This window comes from Mustela lutreola, chromosome 15 (genome assembly GCF_030435805.1).
Source record: "Mustela lutreola isolate mMusLut2 chromosome 15, mMusLut2.pri, whole genome shotgun sequence".
Taxonomy (NCBI): Eukaryota; Metazoa; Chordata; class Mammalia; order Carnivora; family Mustelidae; genus Mustela; species Mustela lutreola.
Genome location: NC_081304.1, coordinates 22,859,787 through 22,876,130, shown reverse-complemented (window position 1 = coordinate 22,876,130; position 16,344 = coordinate 22,859,787). Strand labels below are relative to the sequence as shown.

Sequence of the window (16,344 nt, the reverse complement as noted above, 5' to 3'; positions counted from 1 at the left end):
AGGGAAACCTCCACATTTCCCTTTCCCTGAACTGGAAATGCAGACAAGCTTTTCAAAGGCACAGGCTCCCCTTGCCCACGTCCAGCATCTTCCTTGGGGTGTGGTGGGCCAAAGTTAGTAGGCAGCTTGCTCCCAATTCTCCCTTATCTTAATTTCTTTTTCTTGGGGAGAGATGCCCAGAGGGATTAAGGTCACTTCAGTGGGGAATGTGGAGGCAGTGGGATGCAATTCCCTGGCTCCTTCTGGTCACGTCAATCCAGATTCAAAGTGTGTCTAGCTCCTGACCGCTTTGACTTGATCTACTGAAAAGTTGGGGACTGAGGGGTGCCTTCATTGCCCTCTGTTCACTTCCTTCAGCCCAACTTGGGACTCAGGTGGCAGGACTGGAGACCCAAACCCGGACTCCCAGCCCCAGTCTCCCCCCTATCCATCCCAGCCTGTCTCAATGTAGCAGACCCTTCCTTAGGGGAGCAGGGAGGGGAAGCCGGAGTTTGCAAACCCAGGGGCTCCTTTTACATTCTTTCTAGAACCTCCTTTATATCCTCAGCCCAAAAGGCAATGCCCCCCTCCTTTCACTTCCAAGCCTGGAATTGTGCATAACCCTGATCTTGTATCTTTGTATAACGGATGTTATTTGTACGAAGGGCAGTTCGTAAACAGCACTTGTTCTTTTAATAAAAGAATGTTTTACAAAAAAAAAAAAAAAAAAAAAAAATCCAAAGTGCCCTGCTTTGTCTGGCTTTACTGAAGGGAAAGGGAGTGGGGTGCCAACTGTGGAAGCCTGGGAGGGAATGGGGAGGGGGTCTGTTACATTTCCTTAAGCACTTAGAATAGTAGTTCACATACCAGTAAGCCCAAGGCACCCAGGTTCCTCCTGTTGAAAACTCATATACCTGTGCCCACCCGCAAGGAGGTGATGTGGGTGCCCGGTCGGGCAGCAAGCCGTTAAAAAAGCAACCTCCCTGGGCGATGAGCTGGAGCCGCATCGCTCCCCGGTAACCTCGGCCTGAGCCGAGGGCTCCCGGGAGGTCCCCGCCCACACCAGGAGGCGCGGGCCGGGAACGCCGAGGCCATGGTACCGGAGCGGACGCCGGACGGCCCCCTCCGCACCCATCCCCCGGAGGGTCTCCGAGCCGGCTGCAGTGTGTGAGTGGGGGGTGTCCTGGTCGGGCTTCCGCCGGCGGCGGCGGCGGCCGGGTGTGGCAGGGAGAGGACCCGGGCCGCGCAGGTCCCCGCCCCCACCCGCACCGAGCCCCTCCGCGTCTTCCGGGCGGCCGCGGGTTGGGCCGGCCGGTTGGGCGGGAGCGGGAGGTGACCCGGGCGCGGGGCGGAGCCGGCGCGGCGCAACTGCGGGGACCGGCATGGGCGGCAGCGTGGGGGCGCCCTTGCGGCCTGCGGCCTTGGTGAGTACCCCGACCCCGCGGCGTGTCCGTCCCCGCTGCCCACCGCGGCTGAGCGTCCCCAACTCCCGCTTCGCCTGCCGCCTGGCCGCTCTCCCTCGCTGAGCGCCGGCTATGTGCAGCCAGCGCCTCCCAGCACCTCCATTTCCTATCTTGTGACCCCTTTTTCTTACCCTCCTGTTTCTCCTACACCCCCCTGAATCCCTGGCGTCTCGTCCCTTCCAGAGGGATTCCCTCTGGAAATCCAAAGCTTTCCACTGACTTTTTTTTTTGTCCCTTCTGCTTCCAAACCACCGTCTAGTCATGCCTGCATACCTTTCAGAAGCTCAACCAGAGCCGGTACATCTCCTCCTGGCTGGTGAGTACCCCATTTCCACTTCCCTCTGCCAGGCCCAGAGATGCCAAAGGTAGAAACCACAGAATGAACCAGAAGGGTCAGCCCCACTTCCCAGACTCTAACGTCAGAAGGCCCCTGCCTGTAGCCCCCTTCCTGGTGGCTCAGGGAAGGTGGGGGTAAACAGAGGGCACAGGGCAGGGAGCCAGGCATCTCTGCTGGGAATAGTAGTGCCTGATAAACACAGCCCCAGGTGCAGGTGACTTAGGGTGCCACTTAGGGTGGCAGGATCCCGGCCCTCCCCTTTCTAGCCCCGGGGGTGGGAGTCCAGGTGTGAAAGGAAGGCCGCTGGGCCCAGAAACCGGAGTGCCTGTGTGGGCTTGAAATCTTTTCCCTTGTCTAGAGCTCAGAGTCCTGGGGACATGTCCTTGTGGGGTGGCATCAGACCAGCCTCCTGCAGAGGACGCCTGCCATAGGCCAGGGCCACTAGGAACCTGGGAACAAGGCCATAGGCAGGAAAGTGCTTCCAGGGCACGAGCTGACCCCAAGCCCTTCGTCTTCCTTGCCGCAGACCGGATGGTTCCCCAAGACCCCAGCCAAGTCCGTGGTGGCCCAGAAAACGCCCATCAAGGTAGAGTTGGTAGCTGGAAAAACCTACAGATGGTGTGTGTGTGGCCGCAGCAAGAAGCAGGTGAGAGACCCCTACCCACCTCTCGTTGACATGGTTCACCCCTGGCTGGGACAGTAGGTCTTTCCTGAGAGGTCTTGGCCAAGACCCTCCTCTTTTCCCACAAGTACCTGAAGGACTACAAAGGGAGGCTGGGGGTGAATGAACACTCAGGCCAGCGCCATCCACAGCCCTGAGCTCCCTGTTCTCAGCATCCACCCTCTGAGATGAGGCCAGGGAGACAAACTCAGTCTCACAGCCAGGCCGCTGGAGTCCTGGGGTTCTGCGCCCCTTCAGGTGCGCCCTCCTTGGAGCCCTCTGCTGGAAGCCCAAAGAGACCAAATTGTTTCTCTCCCCTCTTCTCTCCCTCTTTCCAGGAAGCACCTGAGCAGGAAGTTCCCAGGTCTTGGACCCCAACACTGGGGAGACCGCAGGCTCTCCTGCTCCCAAGTGCCCCTTGCCACTGTCTCTTGCAGACCCTCCCTCTCTGGGCTGCGGGCTTCCTCCTCCCTCTCCCTTCTGCCCCAGGAGCCTTCCTTTCAGCCGGAACCTGACCCTTATTCCCAGCCTCGAGGGTCCCTTTCCTTCCTGAGCTGGGCTGAACTGTGTGCCTCTGAGCAGCGCAGTGTGGTGTCAACAGCCCAGGTCCCAAGTCCTACTTTGCCACTGACTTGGCTGGGAACAGTCCTGGGGGTGGAGCGGCGCTCGGGGAATGCCAGCCACCCTGCGGCCTTAGCTCGGGCTGGCACTCTGCCTTCCTGCCTCTTGCCCTCTGGGGCAGGCTGCTGGGTTTTATTTGTCGACTTCTCTCATCTCTCCTCCCCCCTACCCTGACCTCAAAGGCAAGAGGCCTCCACTCCAGCTCTGCCGCTAACTAGCAAGTCAAGGCAGGCCTCAGTTTCCATGATCCAGTCTCTGCTGGAACAGCTTCCAGTAAGGATGGGGGAATGTTCTCCAGCACTGATTCACCCTTCCTCCCTGCAATATCCACTCCCTGTAACAAGCCCACTTGTTTCCCCGGAGCCAAACAAAATTGATACCCCAATTCGCAAAGCACTGTGAGGCATGTAGGTTCTCTCCCACGCAGAGAAGTTTTTACCCTGAGAGTATGTGGAAGGAAATGAATTGCATGAGCCAGTAGAGACTCAGAGACATTAAGGACAAAAACAAAAACAAAAACTATCAGTATAAACACAGCTGATACCAAAAGTCCCACTTCACCTTGAAAATTTTATCCCGGTCTTCTGGGGTCCCCAGGGACAAATATTGTAAGGACTCCTACTTACTGAACAGTATCTGCGGGCAAAGTGTGTAAGAACCACAATTTATTTCATAAATTCCTCTCATTCTCACACACTCTCACAGATGAGAGTGGTCAACTAGGGACCCAGGCAGTCTCACTTGGGAGCCCAGTCCCTAGACCCAGTGGCCTTCCTTCCAGACCTGCCCCACCCCAGCAGGTGGGGCTGGGTCTCTAACATCTCTTTCCCTCACCAGCCCTTCTGTGACGGCTCTCACTTCTTCCAACGCACTGGTCTATCCCCACTCAAGTTCAAGGCCCAGGAGACCCGCGCAGTGGCCCTCTGCACCTGTAAGGCTACCCAGAAGGCCCCGTACTGTGATGGCACCCACCGGAGTGAGCGGGTGCAGAAGGCAGAAGTGGGTTCCCCACTCTGAGGGACCAGCCCCAGGCCTCTGGTGGGCACCCCTTTTGTGGGGAAGGAAACGGAGTGCTGAGGCCAAAAAGGGACCACCCAGGGACCCCAGTCCCATCTGCTGGTTGTGAAGGGCTTGCTCCCAAGACCTGAGGTCTCTCAGGCAGCTGGGGACCCCACCCCTGGCTTATTACCTGCTGGTGAAAGTGGCATTAAACTCTTTACCCGCCCGGCACAGTGCTCTTGTGGTCACTGGTGGGGGGCACACGGTCTACCCCTGCTTGGGGCCCTAACCTGGGGTGAGACATCCGACTGGCCGCAGTGAGGGGGCAGTTCACATTCATTCCGTATTGGGCTTCTTGAGGCAGGTCGAGCTCAAAGACCAGAGACATGAGGTGGAGGCTGAAGGCTGCGCCCTCCCACTCCCTGTCCCCCATCCCTCAAAGAATTACAGCTTCTGGAGAGTATGCAGCATTTATTACAAAGCCGGGAGATACAAATGTCCCAGGGCGGGAGGAGGGTACAGTCACAGCACCTCAGACACAGGACAAGGTGCAAACACAGACAAACCTGATGGGGAGGGGGGGTCCCGACCCCGAACACCTAGGTTGCAAGGGAGTCTTGCCTCCTCCCCGATCGGATCTATGTACATTGGAGGAAAAACAGGTGGCCAGGGATCTGCTGGGGTCCGCCCTTCGCAGGGGACAGTCCACGGACCTCTCGGAGCCAAGGTCAGAGCTTACAGGTCTCCATCTTCTTGTGCTTTTCGCTGCCTCCATGGCTGCGTCCTGACTCGGCCTCAGCTGGGGGCGGGGAGGGGACTGGAGGGCTGCCAGCGTTCGGCACGATCTGGGGTCTGTGCTTGTGGGAGATGCTCCACTGCACTCCAGGCTCCTAGGTGGGACTTGGACATAAACCAGCCTGGCCGGTCGGGGGCTCCGGGGTGCAGACAGGGGCAGAACCGGGCCAAGCATTCACCTGGCTAAAGCCACAGTGGGGTTTCAAGAGCTGAGGCCTCCCGTGGCCCAAAGCTTCTCTTCCACAAGATAAATGATGCAAAGGCCACACGCACGTTGGGGGGGGGGGGGGGGCAGAACTATCTACTCTTTGCACAAAGTTTCCACTGCAAGAGGAGGAGATAATGGAGATGACATCTCTACCATGACTCGCTCCTCAGAACCAGGGGATAAACTGTATTTGTAAAAGGCACTGTCTTAGCGATTCTCTGGACATTCAACAGTGGGGGTGGGGGGCACTGGCAGGGGCAGGACAGCAGCCAAGATGGGGGGAGAGAGGCTAGACCCCATACACAGCCAGCTGGAGTTGTGCCTAAAACTTTGGGGGCCAGTAGGGCTCCCGGAACACCCCACCTGCCCTGGGAAACGAAAGGAGGATGGAGCAGAGCTTGACTGCCCCTTGAGTCCACCTCCAGGCACCCCCAAAATGAGAGCAGGGCAAATTACACAAGACCCCCTAAAAAAATGAACACTCCACCCCCCCACACACATACACACACACATAAAGTTTGTTTCCTGTGGCATTTAAATTAATCTGGCTGGCCCATAGAAAATAAGTATGTATATTTGGCTTTTCCTATGTACATATATATATAGATTTATTTATAAAACCTGCCCCCCACCCCTAAGGCGGGAGGAGCTGGGGAAAGTAGAAGAGGTGGAAAAGGGGCCCAGAAAAAGTGGAGGGGTGGAGAGGCATGGCTGGAAAAGGAGGGAGAGGGTCCCTTTCCTCAAGTTAAGGGGGGCACAGGAGCTCCGTTGACAGTCATCTTGCGCCCCCTGCTGGTGGAAGATGGTGTCTGCAGGCAGTTCGAGGTCCCCCCGTTGGCAGCTGTGGTGGCCCCACTGGCTGACGCAGGGGGTGTGGGGGAGGTAGGGTGGGTGGCCGGGGGCCCGTGGGAGCTGGGAGAGCCATGGCAGGGGGTGGCTGGGCTGGGCAGGGAGGAGGAGGTGGCCGGCAGGGTGGCAGGGCTGGGAGCCTTGTCGCTGACTGACTCACACTCAGATGCCCCGCTGGTATTGGTGCCCTCCGAGGGGGTGGGCGCTGTAGGCAAGGTGAGCCGCTTGCAGGCCGGCTGGACCCGATACTTGAGGGGGAGAGGGCCGTTCTGCAGGGAGAGGGGGCAGAGAGAGGCAGGGGAAGGGGAGGGTGTCAGGAGAAAAGGGCTAACCACCCCTCACCCTGCCCAGATAGGAAGAAAGGGGTCCAGGCCTTGGAGAGAAGGGGACAGACTAACCAAGTGAGGCCAGAGGTACAGCAGCCCAGAGACCCACAGACACAGAAAAAATGCGTAAGGCCAGAGGCTGGACAGGAGAGAGGGAAGCCGAAAAATTGAGGGGTGACATTTCCCCCTCCACAGCGACCCGACCCTCCTTCCTGACCCAAATTAGGGCACGTAATCTGCCAAACGACCCTCTTTTTCAGAGAGTGGTAGGTCATCACGAAATATGGCCTGGAGGCTGGTTGGCTGTGGCAGGCCATCCCGGACACGCCCAGCTCACGGGAAGAGGCCCAAATGAGGATTACTGGTCACTGTGCGGCCCCTACAGATGGACAAGACACCAGACCCCACACAGCTCCCCTCCCGCCCTGTACCCACCCAGCCCCGACCCGCTCAGCTCACCCGCCGCCATGGATAGATGTAGGCAATATCCATGAGGGTGTAGTATTCCTTCAGTGGTTCATCCTCGTAGAGAACCTCTACCTGGACGAGGAGACAGAGGACACCATGAACCCCGGTCAGGTTCAAGGCTCCACCCATTTGGCAATGAGGCTCAAAGCTAGGGGTGGGAGGTAGGACACTGGGAAGGAGGGACTAGCAGGTGTTCCCTTATTTCCCTGGGGTTTCATGGTGGGTTTGGCTTCCTTCCCGGACTTGTTCCAACAGAACTCCTGCCCACCAGACGGGAAAGGATCCAGAGAAAGCACCCAGGTCATTAACAGCCCTGGCCAACAGTCCAGCCACACAGCTGTCTGAGGCCCCTTACATCTCCAGCAGGTCCTCCAGAGATCATGGGCACAAAAAAAAAAAGCCCCAGTGAGAGAGATCTCGCCGAGCACTGGCTCTCACTCAGGCAGTTTTAAAAGAAATACCAATGCTTGGATCTCACCAGAGATTCTGATTCAAAAACGGCAGGACATAAGTTGGGTTTTAAAGCTCCCTGTGTGATTCTGATCTGAGGCAAAGTTTGGGATCTACTGTCCTAGGGCCTTGACCCCCGAAGTGTGGTTCACAGACCAGTAGTACTGGCAGCACTAGGGAGCTGGCTAGACCTGCAGAACCTACCGATCAGAATCTACACTTGAATAAGATCTTTAGAGAATCACTGACAAATTCCAATTTGAGAAGCAACGTCTGAGAGCACCGTTAGAATCTCAGACTGGCCTCTTTCAGCCAGCTCGCCCCAGGTAAGAGCCCGTATTTTTGCACACATACCTCTGCCACAGTTCTGAGCGTGTAAGCACGCAGTGTGCACACGTGCGCGCACGCACCCCCCATCTTGGTCCCATACGCCTCTGCACACGGGCTTCAACGAGGAAGATGGCCCCACCCTAATCTTGGTTTCGACTCCTCTTCTACTCGAACTCAGTCACACAACCACGCAGGCCCTTGACGACACCCAGCCGGCTCAGAGAAACGGCTGGGATGCCCAGACTGTCAGACACGGCCACACACGGACACTGAGTTTCTGAAAGGTCCTGGGGACTCACCTTGTACTTGCTGGGCACATCCATCTTGTTGCGAAGAAACTTGGCGAGATGCATGACAGTCATGGCCGCTGGGCATTGCAGGAATCGCACCCCCGTCTGCCGGAGGAGAGGCACCCAAGGGCTGGGGTCCACACCAGGCACTCACTCTCTCCCAGCCCACAGCCCACTCCTAAGCAGGTCCCCAGCACTCACCTTCTCCTTGTCCCCATCCCCATTCTCCAGAGGACCCTTCTTCTCCTCCCGGTCCCTGGGGGAGAATGAAGAATGACGCTAGGGAGACCCTGGAACAGGCAGGATCCCCTAGCACACACATCCAGAAGGGGGCCAGGGTGGGAGAGAAGGGGCGACCCAACCTAGGACCCCCAAAAGACCAGGCGTGGGTCTGACTTGCCTGACACCTTCGTAGAACTCGATGGAGAGGCTGACAATCTCATTGTCACTCAGAGCCCCCTTCTCCTGCTCCAGGACCTCACCGCGGTCCTCATTGGAACCGTTGGGGACTGTGGAAGGAGAGGGCTCTGAGGGGTTGGCCTAGGACCGGGAAAGGAGGCCCAGCAAGGACCCCAGGATCTCGGAGCTCAGTGGGGTGATCCCAGCCTACCCGTGGGCTGGGGCGGCCGAGAGCTGGGACATACAGGACAAAAAGCCCAGTGCACCCAGCCCGCGTGCCTGTGGCGGCCCCGTGTACTCCCGTGAACGGACAAGTGAACACACTCACCTTCAGTCAGGGGATATGCTGCATAGAAATCCCGCCGCCGTTTCATCTCATCTGGAAGAGGGAGGAAGTGTGAGGACGGAGCGCCAGGCAGGGGAGTGGGGGGCGCAGGGAGCAGGAAAAAGGCTGCATGGATACCTTTAAAAAGCCCAGGGACCAGTTTATAGACGATGTCTTGAAGGGTTTTGTCAGATCTGGAAAAAAAAACATATATAAAGTCCTATCCACGACCACTTCACCCTAATCTCCCCAGCCAGGAACCCCTCCTACCGCCTCCCTTCCTTGATGCAGGGCTCAGGTATCGGGGTCCCCATGGGCGTGGTCTTTACCCTTCTGGTATTTCTCAGCCTAGACAAGACAGAGGGAGGGGAAGGGCCTTGGCTGACACCCTGTGCTTCTCCTCAACCTGCCACCATGGCTACGGGATGCAAGGAGGGCCGAGGGACAGAGGACCAGTGTGGCAGGAGGGACAGTGCCCGGCCCACCTGATGCTCAGCAGCGGCCTGGTTTTATGGACCTGCACATCGCACATGGGACAGTACTTGTTGGTCTCCAGGTAGCGCACGATGCAGGTTTTGCAGACTTGGGGGGTGGTGCAGAGAGAGAAAGCAGAGTCAGAGCCCCCTTAGTAATCCAGAACCAGCTCCCCGCACCCCAATGGCCTCTGCTCACATTCAAGTCGCCCCTCCTCTCCACCTTGTCCCCACTGCTCAGCCCCTTCTGAGGCTCAGCGTGGTCCTGCTTTGCACAGACAGCAACCGCCCCGTCTCCATCCCCGGGGGAGCATGTGCATGTCTGTGTCAGGCTGGTGTCCTGCACCCAGCAGAAAGGGAGTCCCGAGTCTGAGGGAGCACAGCACAGAGCCAGCATGCAGGACACCTCCCAGGGCCCTTGACCCCCCTCGCCACCAAGTCCAGAGTGCACGTCAGGGGCACTGCACCTTCTGGGGTGGCCAGGGGCTCCAGGGGACCCCTGAGCCCACAGGTGAAAACGGAAATGGACCTTTAGGCTGCACCCTCCAAGTCTCCCCACCCCAGGGAGTCTTTCTGCGACCTTGGACCGCTGTCAGCGAACAGAGGGGCTCTTTGGGGCTGTGCCCCCACCACTTACAGGAATGCAGGCACTCCACGATGGTGGTGGCATCGATGAAATACCCCCCGCAGAGGGCACACATGAGGTGAGGGTTCAGCTCCGTGATTTTGATCCGTGTGGCCCGATGCATGATGACGGGGCGGGGGGCGGGGGCCTGGGGGGCGTCACCTTGAGAAAGGAGAATAGAATCAGAAACCCAGAGACCCAACAGCGCCTCCTACATTCCCCCCACGCCACCGACATCTGTCCCTGAGCCCGAGGCGCTTGCTCTGTCTGCCTGGTGACACGCATGGGGGCTGACTCCTCCTGGCCCCAGAGTGTTCACTGGGAGCTCACTGGGAGCGGAGGGAGAGGGGGGCTGTGGAGAGTTAGGCGACCTTGAACAACAAGGTCAGGCTCCTCCATCTCAAGGGCAGGAGCAAAGACTAAAGTTAGACCAAGTCTCCAGAAAATATAGGGAGCGTGAAAGTGAGAGAGAATGGTTTTTAAAAACATCTCTGGTCCCCGTCCATATTCTCCCAAGCGAGTGCACGGAGCTGAGGAAATCAGGTTCCCCTCTACCCAGATGCCAGCCCCGGCCTGTCGGCCTGTCGCCTCTACTCCAGCCCACCCCCTGCCAGCTCATCACTCTCCCCGCAGGAAAGCAGCCCTGGAAACACGGCAGGCACGGGCTGCCCTTAAGTTTAGAGGGAGCACCCCAGGGCCTGTCCTCCTAGCTTGGCATCCAGGCTGGCCCCGGAGCAGCTCCCCGGGGAATCCACCGCACGCTGGCCGTGCAGGTTCTAGGCCTGGTGCTCAGGCAGGAAGTACCGAGGATGGTCTTGCCATGCCCGCAGTGGGGAACACACAGCCCCAGCTGGACCCCAGAGTCCGGCCCCGGCAGGTCATGGCCAAGAGCCTGGGCTAAAAGGACTACCACCTTTCCCAGCCTGACAGCCCCCTGCACACGTCCCCCGGATCCGACACACATTCCAGGACCTCCGTCCCACACACACGCAGGGACCCACATGGGCACCGGCACCGTCTCCATGGGCTGCAGCCTGTCCACAGGCTGTCCAGTGACAGACCCCAGGTTCTCAAACCTCAGGCTCTGAGATGCCTGCCAAGACTGGGCAGAAAGCTCTCTCCATGGCAGCCCTGAGCACGCAGCCAGGCCTTGGCAGGGTCCGGGGAGGTCATTTAAGGCCCAACTCGGAACTGGGTGACATGCTTAAGTTCTTGGTATAGAAATCTAACCTGCACCTAGAAAGGAAGCCCCCCCCCACCAGCCCCTCTTTCCCAGAGGAAAAGCCCAAGAGGTGGGGCTCAGGAGGGTGGCCAAGCCCCAAGGACTCCTTCACAACACACACCCTTCTCTCCTTTCCAGAAAGATTTCTAAAGCCACCACACTGGGTTTTCTAGGACCAGAAATTCACAGCCAGGATCAACAGTTTCTATAGAGACCCCAGGATGAGTTTGGCCAGGACCCAAACAGCCAACAGAGTCTGGCCAGAGACCGAAAGAGATGGAGAGACACAAAGGCCACACGTGGGAGAGACAGCAAGTCTGCAGGGCGGACAGAAGGAAATGAGCGAGCCCACAGAGCCAGGGCAGACACTGTGGCCAGGAAGTGGAGACCTGCCCTAAGGAAGGAAAGCGGTGCCTGTTCCATGGAGGGTGGCCCCTGCCCCCCGCGCAAGGGTTCCCCCTTCACAATCCTGCAGGCTTGCTGGCTACTCCACTGTTTGGTCGTTTCCATAGTAACCCCGTCCTTGGCAAGATGCCCAAATATTATTACAAGCATCCAGAAGAGAGAGCAAACTTCAAGTGTGTAGCAGCGTGTGTGCAATATCCATCGGCTGTGGCCGTGACATCTGGGCGCACAAAGGTCCTGTGTGCTACTGGCTTCCCGTGCGTGTCTAGGTTCCACGGAATCTACGTGCTCACACACAGCCAACATTTTGGTTGACGCTGGGTGTCCACACTGCCACCGGTGCATCTCACACCCCCATCTCTCCCTCTCACATGTGCGCACAAGTACCTACACACACACACACACACACACACACACAGGTGCTTCCCCTGCCTCCGTCACCTCATTCACACACTGGGTGCATTTTCAAAACAAGACACTTCCTCTGAAGAACTCCTATCCAGCTCCCACCAGGCAGACTGTGGCCTCCACACACAGTAGTTCCCAGGCAAGTGGCCGTGACCTTTACCCTCTCACTTCCCTTAGCAAGTGGGAGAACTCAGACCAACATTATCCCTTGGGCTCCTTTCTAGATGCAGGGGTAACGGAAGGAGCTGTGGTGCTTAGGGAGTGAAATTTTCCTCCTCCTCTGGTACAGGAACAGGCACCCTGGCTGTGCTCCCTCTCCCCACACCCTATCCCCAGGGGCCTCAGACTGCTACCTCTGAGGCTGGGGGTGGGGAGAAGCCCTGATTGGTTCTTTACCTGATTGCCATGGTTACCTGCAGGGCCCTGCCAGCAGGTGCCAAGAAGAAGGGTAAACAGGAGCTCAGTTCCCCCACTGCGCACCCCCCACCCCAGGCCTCAGGGCCCTACACCTGACACCCAGGTCCTCCCCAGCTGCAACTGGTCAGGTGTATTGTGGGAAAGACCTCGAAGAGGGGAGAAGGCTGGACCTCCAGCTGTCATCACTTTAGGGAAGAGGTTGGGAGATGGGAAACAGCCAGGGAGAAAGAGACAAAATCCTCGAAGAGGACATGGGCCATTCTGAAGTGACTTCCGTGGAGCTCTGGGGGGGTTTACCGGGTCACTCCCAAGGATATCACCACAGGGACCTGAGCACTGCTGGCAGCCAAGTCCTTTAACACCTTTTGTCCCCAAACCACTATCTTGGCAAGAGCATGATTGCTGGGCAGCCCGTGTTTCTGGTGTCCAGGCTTCCAGGTCTCGGCGACAGTGGCAGCAAGGGACCTTGGGTCAGCACCCATCCCAGCTCCTGCTGGCCTGTCAAGCCTGGCATTTTTCTTTGCCCTGCCTCAAAGCCCCTACTAATTAGAAACCACCACCCATCTCTCTGTTCTAGCTAGTCTTTTTCTGGAAGTTCCCCACAATTTAGGCCTCTCCCACTGTCAGTTTTTGTTTTTTTTTTTTTTTTTTTCATTTTCCTCTGCAGAAATAGTCTGTCTCTGATAACCCAGAGGTCTTTGCTCCTTCAGATGCTCTAAGGCAGGGTTCTCTGCTCTGCTTCCCTCCACATGAAATTAGCCCTACTCCCCCATTAGAAAATCACCAGGTCTTGGGAAAAGTCACTCAGGGTCACCTCTGGACACCTAGAACTGAAGTAGAAGGGTTCTTAGAAAGCCCCTTATCTGGGGTGCCTGGGTGGCTCAGTGGGTTAGTCGTCCAAATCTTGATTTCAGCTCAGGACATAATCTTGGGGTAGTGAGATCGAGACCCACATTGGGCTCCATGCTCAGCTTGGAGTCTGCTTGAGATTCTCCCTTCCTTTCCCTCTGCTCCTCCCCCTACCCTCATCCCTGCTCTCTCTAAAATAATAAATACATAAATTTAACAAAAAAAAGAAAAAGAAAAAGGAGGGTACCTGGGTAGCTCAGTTGACTTCATGACTTAAGCATCTGCCTTTGGCTCAGATCACGATCTCAGGTTCCTGGGCTCAAACCCGCATAGAGCTCCCTGCTCAGCGGGGACAAGCATGCTTGTCTCTCTCCCTCTGCCCCTTTCCCTACTTGCTCTGTCTCTCACTCATATAAATAAAAAAAAAATCTGAACAAAGCAAGAAAGAACAAAAAGCAAGCATGCATCTTGTCCAGTCTTTTCACTTTCCAGATGAAGAAATTCAGAAAGAAGTGACTTGGCTAAGGTCATCCAGTAACACAGTGGCAGAAACTGCCTTTCTCCCATTCCAGTACTCTACACACTGCCCCCCAGGCCAGACTTCCCACTCACTTAAGAAATTAGTAAGCCTGGCCCAACTCTATCCAGGCAGGTAGAAGGCAGAAGGACTCCAGGGTACCCTAGAAGACCACTCAGTGAGCCTTCTGGGAGTGGTCAGAGTCTGGCCCAAACATGACCTTCAGCACACTTTCTCACTTTGAAGTAGAGAGAGAGGCAGAAACTAATCAGGTAGGAAAACTGAGGCTCTGTGGAATATACTGGGTCCATTCCTCTCCTAGCTGCATGTATCCAACTGCATGAGCAACGCGCATTTGTGTGTGGAAGGGGGAGTAGAGGGGTCTGCCCAGGGACAATGTCAACTTCTCCGTGTTCCCTGATCCTTGAACCTGGGACCTGCCCCTCCTGCCAGCAGCATCGACACATCCTCTAGTCTCCTGAAACTGGGCTTATTGTCCCCTCTCTGTCTTTCCCCGCTCAGCTTCCTAAGACCAAACAAAGACAAAACCCCAAAATATACACACAGAGCTACACACTGCCGAATACACACAGATGCACACAAAGCCAGACACACCCCCTCCATCTCTCACACAACACACAAGGCCAGACAGACACACACACACCCATATACACACCAGGCTCACACACACACAGCCAGACCAGAGCCAGGCCCACACTGGCCAGATGCACAAGCCATCCCCACCCACCCCAGAACCACACAGTCTGACATGCCTGCCTGAAACCAGAGCTGCAAATCCACACTAACCTTCTGTGCATCCCTAGTCCACCCAGGGTAAATGATAACATAAGTCCTCCAGCAACAAAGGCAGTGCAGCTCCAACCTCCACTCTGGGGGCCAGAGGCTGAAGGCGCAGGTTGGGCATCTGCCCTGAACGGAAGATGTAGCCTCTTCCTGCTCAGGCTCTCTCCATTCCCATGGCAACAGCTCCATCAACCAAGATCTCTCTGGCAAGGCCAGGGGCAGCAGAGAGCACCGCCCCCCTTCCTGCCCACCCCCAAAGACTTCAACTTGAACCCCACCCTTGACCCAGACAACAGAAAAGAGAATAGCTACACAGGGTCTTGATCCTGGGTCCCAGGGGTCACCTGGGGTCTGTTTCTGGCCTCCTTCCAAAGACAACTGAAAGACCTCAACCCCCAACTCCCAAACAGGGAACCCCTGGGAAAACCCCCCTACCCAAAAGCTGCAACAGAACTGGCTTTATGCTCCTTCTCCAAGTACTAACACCTTGGAACAGAGTGGAGACGGGAGGAAGAGAAATTAGAGTTTCAGGAACAGATACAAACTGCAAGAGGCCCAGAGAAGGAGGCATCAGAACAGAGCGGGAGACAACCCGGAGACCAACCCCCTTCTTCCCCTCCCCAAGCGGCAGGGAGCCCAGGAGAGACTGAGGCATGTGTATATACGGGGAGAGGGGTTACTCTAAGAGACAAAGACCAGGGAGAAGCGCGGAGTAACACTTCCACAATATTTACAGGCAAATTCACCACCCCCAGGCCTCTTCCTTCCCCACCTCAAGCCATCCGGAGCAACTCTGGGCAGATGGGGGCAGTGGGGGAGGGGGAGACGCATGCCTGGGCCCACTGTGGTGACTGGAGCGGCAGGGGTGTCTGCCGGACGAGAGGTCCGACCCTCTCAGAGCCAGAGACAGGAGAGCCAGGCACCGAGGGGGCGGCCCGGCTATCCAGCAGAAGGGGCCAATCGGTCAGACCCCTCCGGCCTCTGCCGGCGATGGAAAATATCGCGATAACTCTCCCCCCCAGCCCCGACAATCTCCATTCTACTCCCTCCTCCCGGGCTTCCCCCGGAACCTGGGTCAAAGGATCAGGGACCCCAGTTACCCGGTGGCCGCTCCTACCTTCCCTAGAGTCAAACTTTCGGCGGGGCCCAAGGAGGGGTGTTCCAGAGAAAGAGGCTCTCCCGAGGTGGTTCGGGGAGGGGGCGGGGCGCCCGGTCCTGGGCCGGGGTGGGGGGAACCCGCTGGGGGGAGGTGCCCGGGAGGCCCGGGACCCGGGCGAGGAGGAGCGCCCTCCCCCGGCCCCGGAGCAATCAGAAAGGCACGTCGCCTTGCTCCCGGCCTCAAGTCCCTGCGCGTCCACGACGCCCCGGAGCCCACGGAAGAAGCGGAGAGCGACCCCTCCCCAAATCGAAGGGGGTAGTGGGGCAGGTCCAGGGGCCGCTCTGGCCCGTGGGGTGGACGAAGGGGGCAGAGATACGGCCCAGCGCGCAGCCCACAGCCCCCGTGGCTGCCTCGGACCCTCCCCCTCGCTACCTCGGGAGCAGGTCTGCGAGGGGGCTGCAGCACAAAGAGGTGGTGGTCGAGGGAGACGCCAAATCTCTAAAAGGGGGAATCCGTTTCGGCCATCTTGGAAGGGAGGAAAGGGAAAAGGGGAGAGAAAAGGGAGAAAGAAAAGGCGGACGGGGCGAGCTAGGACAGGGGTTGGCGGGGTGGGGCGGGGACGCGAGCTGCAGGCCCGGCTCAGAGTCTCCCCCTCCCACAGGGGTGTGTAAAGAGGGATGGACCGGCCCCCCCACCCCATTCTGGTGGCGGGGTAGGAGAGGGAAAGGACAGGGAGTCTGCCTCCACTTACCTGGGTTCGGGGTCCGGTGGGTCTCGGGGAGGGGGGGATGGGAGGGAGGGAGGGAAGGGAGGGGAGGGGGGCCGCAGCCGTGTCGCTCGCTCCGGCGGCGGGAGGGGAGAAACCTACGGTAAGAAAGGAGTTTGTGAAAGCGGCTTGGGGTGGGAGGGAGAGAGGGGAGGGGAGGGGACGACGGGGGGAGGGGAGGGACCGGGGCTGGGGGGGTACAAAATGGCTTTTTTCCTCCAGACAAGAGTAGGTCCCGCCCACTACTCACCCACGTGAC

General features: G+C 57.9%; 2 protein-coding genes across 2 annotated transcripts; one reads left to right on the top strand and one right to left on the bottom strand.

The window, feature by feature from the left end:
• Nucleotides 1–1,283: 1,283 nt before the first annotated feature.
• On the top strand, nucleotides 1,284–4,291 carry CISD3 (CDGSH iron sulfur domain 3). Its single transcript, XM_059147677.1, has 6 exons — nucleotides 1,284–1,403; nucleotides 1,723–1,758; nucleotides 2,306–2,425; nucleotides 2,779–2,804; nucleotides 3,244–3,334; nucleotides 3,899–4,291. Exons 1-6 carry the CDS (start codon nucleotides 1,362–1,364, stop codon nucleotides 4,076–4,078), a joined length of 495 nt encoding a protein of 164 aa, XP_059003660.1. The 5' UTR covers nucleotides 1,284–1,361; the 3' UTR covers nucleotides 4,079–4,291.
• Nucleotides 4,292–4,511: 220 nt separating this feature from the next.
• PCGF2 (polycomb group ring finger 2) lies at nucleotides 4,512–16,228 on the bottom strand. Its single transcript, XM_059147674.1, has 10 exons — nucleotides 16,071–16,228; nucleotides 9,611–9,760; nucleotides 8,986–9,082; nucleotides 8,639–8,694; nucleotides 8,504–8,554; nucleotides 8,177–8,285; nucleotides 7,978–8,032; nucleotides 7,786–7,881; nucleotides 6,698–6,778; nucleotides 4,512–6,181 (listed from the first exon to the last, which is right to left on the bottom strand). The coding sequence occupies exons 2-10, from the start codon at nucleotides 9,720–9,722 to the stop codon at nucleotides 5,804–5,806; spliced, it is 1,035 nt and encodes a 344-aa protein (XP_059003657.1). The 5' UTR covers nucleotides 9,723–9,760; nucleotides 16,071–16,228; the 3' UTR covers nucleotides 4,512–5,803.
• Nucleotides 16,229–16,344: the final 116 nt, after the last annotated feature.